General features: G+C 41.6%; 1 protein-coding gene across 1 annotated transcript; it reads right to left on the bottom strand.

The window, feature by feature from the left end:
• Positions 1 to 1,427: 1,427 nt before the first annotated feature.
• LOC141613849 (uncharacterized) lies at positions 1,428 to 2,164 on the bottom strand. The gene is made up of 2 exons (XM_074432590.1): positions 1,960 to 2,164; positions 1,428 to 1,663 (listed from the first exon to the last, which is right to left on the bottom strand). The coding sequence occupies exons 1-2, from the start codon at positions 2,162 to 2,164 to the stop codon at positions 1,428 to 1,430; spliced, it is 441 nt and encodes a 146-aa protein (XP_074288691.1).
• Positions 2,165 to 2,503: the final 339 nt, after the last annotated feature.

Here is a 2,503-nt window from a genome sequence, read left to right as displayed (position 1 = left end):
CTACAACAATTAAGAATACAAATCAACAACAATACTAAACATATGAATACAATCACAATTACCACATCTTAAATCAATTATGCAATCGACTGAGTAGGGAAACCCTACCTTAGCACAAATCCGATTACGAGTCTACAAGCAGAAGCTAGAATTGCTCTTCTACAAATTCTCCACCTAACAACAATCATAACAATCCAATCACAACATGCAAAAATTACTTTTTCCCCAAATTCCAATATTAAGGTAAACCCTCAAAGCCAAAAGTAACAAAAGGTAAAAGACTAGTGACTTACTGACGCAACCGACGCACGAGAGAGATGAACAAGACTCACAAACGAACAAAGCTCTTAGGAGAGATTAAGGATAATTAGCGTACGTAAAAATGTTTTAGGTATTGGTAAATGTTAAAAGTGAATTTGTAAAAGGTAATTTGTAACTCTAACCACCCTTAACCAAACCGCGGAAATAATTCCTGTTAAACCGGATACTCTTTCGAGTATAGAGAGTACTAGGCCGAGTATTACCCTACTCGGCTAAGTGTTCCTAGACATTTGCCTGACCAGAGACACACGAAGCATTATTCGGCCGAGTTAGCCTTATTCGGCCGAGTAAAGGAACTCAGAAAAGGTGGTATTACAGAGTTCTCCTCTTAAAAAGAACTTCGTCCCTGAAGTTCATACCATACACAAAGCGAAAACAAACTAAAAATAACACTAACTGCTCAACGACAACAACAACAACTACTCCGTATCAACAACTCCAACTAATCATGACAAAACACTCATCCCAAACTCAAATGGTGACAAAAACACAACTATGTTCACCTCAACTAACCCTAAAACATGCGTGCAACCATCTCCTACCCCCTTAAAAGACAACGGTTATGTCCCCGTAACCAAACATACCTGATCGAAAAGGTAAAGAAAACGCTCGCTCATCGCCTTATGTTGTTCCTATGTGGCCTCTTCCACATTGTGATTAGACGAAAGTACCTTTAGTTAGACAGTCTCAGCGTTCCTTGTCTTGTGCACTTTCCAGTCTAAAATCTCCTTAGGAAACTCTGCATAAGTTAGAGACTCATCTAACTCTAGGTTCTCAACCTCGAGTATATGTGATGGATCGCTCACATAATTCTGGAGTTGCGAAACATGAAACACGTTGTGGACTCGATCCTGCGATGGTGGTTAAGCTAGCCGGTAGGCTACTTCACCTATACGGTCTAGGATCTCATGAGGGCCGATAAACTTTCGACTCAACTTCCCTTTCTTGCCAAACCTCATCACCCCTCGCATAGGTGACACTTTGAAAAGGACCTTGTCACCTGCCACGAACTCAATGTCCCTGCGGTGCAAATCTGCATAACACTTTTGGCGATTTTGAGATGCTTTCATCTTTTGGCGAATCATGCAAACTTGCTCAATTATATCCTACACCATCTCTAGTCCTAAAACCACTATCTCAGCACTATCGTCCCAACTAATCGGACTTCTGCACTTCCTGCCATAAAAAGCCTCGAACGGTGTTATCCCAATGCTGGTGTGATAGCTGGTGTTATATGAAAACTCAATCAAGTCCATCCTATCTTCCCAACTTCCACCGAACTCCATGGCACAAGATCTCGACATGTATTCCAAAGCCTTAATAGTCCTTTCAGTCTGACCATCTGTCGTAGGATGGAAAGTTGTACTCATCTTCAAGGTATTTCCCATCAAATCCTGCAACTCTTGCCAAAACCGTGATATAAACCTCGCATCTCGATATGACACTATGTCCTTTGGCACACCATGTAATAGAACCATATGCTTCCTATAACCCAAAGCTAACTGTATCTTGGTCCAAGTATCCTTCTTCGGAATGAGGTGAGCTGACTTTGTCAAACGGTCGACGATTACCCAAATCATATTGTTACCCTGCCGAGTCCTTGGTAACCTCACGATGAAGTCCGTAAACATCGACTACCATTTTCACTATGGCACCTCAAGTGACTGAATCTTATCTTGTGGTTTGCATTGCTCACATTTACTCTTTGGCAAGTTAGACACTTAGCCATGAACTCGGCCACATCTTTCTTCATATTAGGCCACGAAAATGTTTTCTTTAAGTCCTTGTAAACCTTCTGACCACCTGGGTGAACTGAATAAGGAGGGCAATGAACCTCCGTCATGACCACCCTTTCTCAAGTCCAAATCAGTAGGGAAACACCATCTCCCATCAAAACGAATACTCCCATCTGTATGGATAGAAAACCTCAAAACTATGCCAATCTCTACCCTTGACTTCTACTATTGATTCTTGGGATCAAGATCTTGTTTCATTTTTATGTCATGATACAAGTCTGGTTCGATAGTCAAGTCCCTGATGGCCACACCCTTTCGAATCATATGAATCCCCATCTTTGACCTCTCATCCCTCAGTTTCAGCAAAGACATAGCTGTACATAACGAACGTACACTCTTCCTACATAAAGCATCTGCCATCACATTAGCCTTATCCTCGTGATAGA

Source organism: Silene latifolia, chromosome 11, assembly GCF_048544455.1.
Source record: "Silene latifolia isolate original U9 population chromosome 11, ASM4854445v1, whole genome shotgun sequence".
Lineage (NCBI taxonomy): Eukaryota > Viridiplantae > Streptophyta > Magnoliopsida > Caryophyllales > Caryophyllaceae > Silene > Silene latifolia.
This window is presented reverse-complemented; position numbering and strand designations above follow the sequence as displayed.